The 1,717-nt window shown below is 39.7% G+C and overlaps 1 protein-coding gene across 1 annotated transcript; it reads left to right on the top strand.

Moving 5' to 3' along the window:
• Window positions 1-458: 458 nt before the first annotated feature.
• LOC103743069 (olfactory receptor 5AL1-like) lies at window positions 459-1,549 on the top strand. Its single transcript, XM_008844274.1, is given in 2 exon segments — window positions 459-585; window positions 588-1,549. Coding segments are annotated over 2 exon segments (1,089 nt in total).
• Window positions 1,550-1,717: the final 168 nt, after the last annotated feature.

Below are 1,717 nucleotides of genomic sequence, written 5' to 3'. Positions count from 1 at the left end.
ATGCTCCCACCTCTCTTGAGCTCCTTCTTTACCTTTATCCCCTAGGTTCCTTGTATGACCTTCCCTCCTCCATCCCCTTGAAATAACCCCATTTTTATCCATATCTCCCTTATTAACACCTGGTTCCTATTGTTCTTCTCTTTCAGATTCTTTGTTTTCCCTTACCTCCCTGGTTCCTTTTCATTATCCTGGTTCCTGTAGTTGTGTCTGGATACATAATCACTGTCTTCGGAGTTCTCTTAGGGTCTCCTGAGAGACAGACCATATAGCATATTTTTTTAAATGTTTAATCAGGACAAATCATTTATTCTGAAAGCTGACATAATGTGAAATCTTTATTGAAATTTGTTCAACATAACACCACTGAATCAGAATTATCTCTTCATTTTTATTTGATTATTACGAAACATTATTACCAATACTTATCAAGTGTTCTTGAAAGCATTCACACACAGCCTATGGCTGCAGGGAACAATTCAGCAGTGTCTGAGTTCATCATCACCCGGCTCACAGATGATCCAAAACTTCGAGTCATCCTCTTTGGTGTATTCCTAGCCATCTACCTAACTCCTGTCCTTGGTAATCTTGATTGATCATGTTAATCCACGTCAATCCTCAGCTTCACACACTCATGTACTCTTTCCTCAACCATCTGGCTTTTGTTGATTTCTGTTATACATCCTCGGTCACCTCAAACACAATCATAAATTTTCTGCGTGTGGTCAGAAGTATAAACTTCTATGCATGCGCAACCCAGGTGTGCCGTTTCATTACATTCCTTGTTTGTGAAATTTATCTGTTGTCAGTCGTGGCATATGATCAGTACATGGCCATCTGGAGCTCTCTGTTCTATGTCATCCTCATGACCAACAAGTTCTGTCTCCAGATGATCGCCAGCACATACATCTATGGATTCTCCATGGGCATTGCACAGACAGTGGAAACATTCCAGTTGTCTTTCTGTGGCTCCAATGTGGTCAACTACTTCTACTGTGATGATGTGCCCTTAGTGGCTCTGGCCTGTTCTGACACTCATGTCAAAGAGCTGATGGTGTTAGTTATCGCTGGCTTCACCACCCTTTGCTCTCTGGTGATCGTGGTCATTTCCTATGTCTTCATCCTCTTTGCTATCTTGAGGATTAATTCCGCTGAAGGAAGACAGAAAGCCTTTTCTACCTGTGCATTGGACCTGTCCTCCATCACGATATTTTATGAGACAGTCAGTTTTATGTACCTGCAGCCCAAATCAAGTTATTCTCTGAACACAGATAAGTTTGCTTCTTTGTTTTATGTGGTAGTGATTCCCATCTTAAACCCACTAATTTATAGCTTGAGAAATCAAGACATTAAGAATTCACAGAAGAGTATTACAGAAAAGTTGTCTTTGGCCATCAAGTACTCTAGGAACTACGGGGCAGATGCCATACGAGTCTTGAGTTGTGTCTTAGCTAGAATGATAACTCTGACAGCTTATAGAGCCCCATCCTTCATGCTGAGTCCTCGGACTCCCTCAGCGCTTCTCTTATCACTATTCTGTCTTTCTCAGTAAATGTCATATGACAGGCATCATATAAATATTGTGCTACAGAATTTTTTGGTAGTTTTTAATTTTTATTTTTAAAATTATTTATTTAATAACCATATCATTAGAAGAAGCATTTCATTACAACAGCATTGACATATTCAATAACAATTTCCAGAGCTAAGATGCATCTCT

The sequence above is a fragment of the Nannospalax galili genome, unplaced genomic scaffold (genome assembly GCF_000622305.1).
Source record: "Nannospalax galili isolate Female #2095 unplaced genomic scaffold, S.galili_v1.0 scaffold311, whole genome shotgun sequence".
NCBI classification, from domain to species: Eukaryota; Metazoa; Chordata; class Mammalia; order Rodentia; family Spalacidae; genus Nannospalax; species Nannospalax galili.
This window is presented reverse-complemented; position numbering and strand designations above follow the sequence as displayed.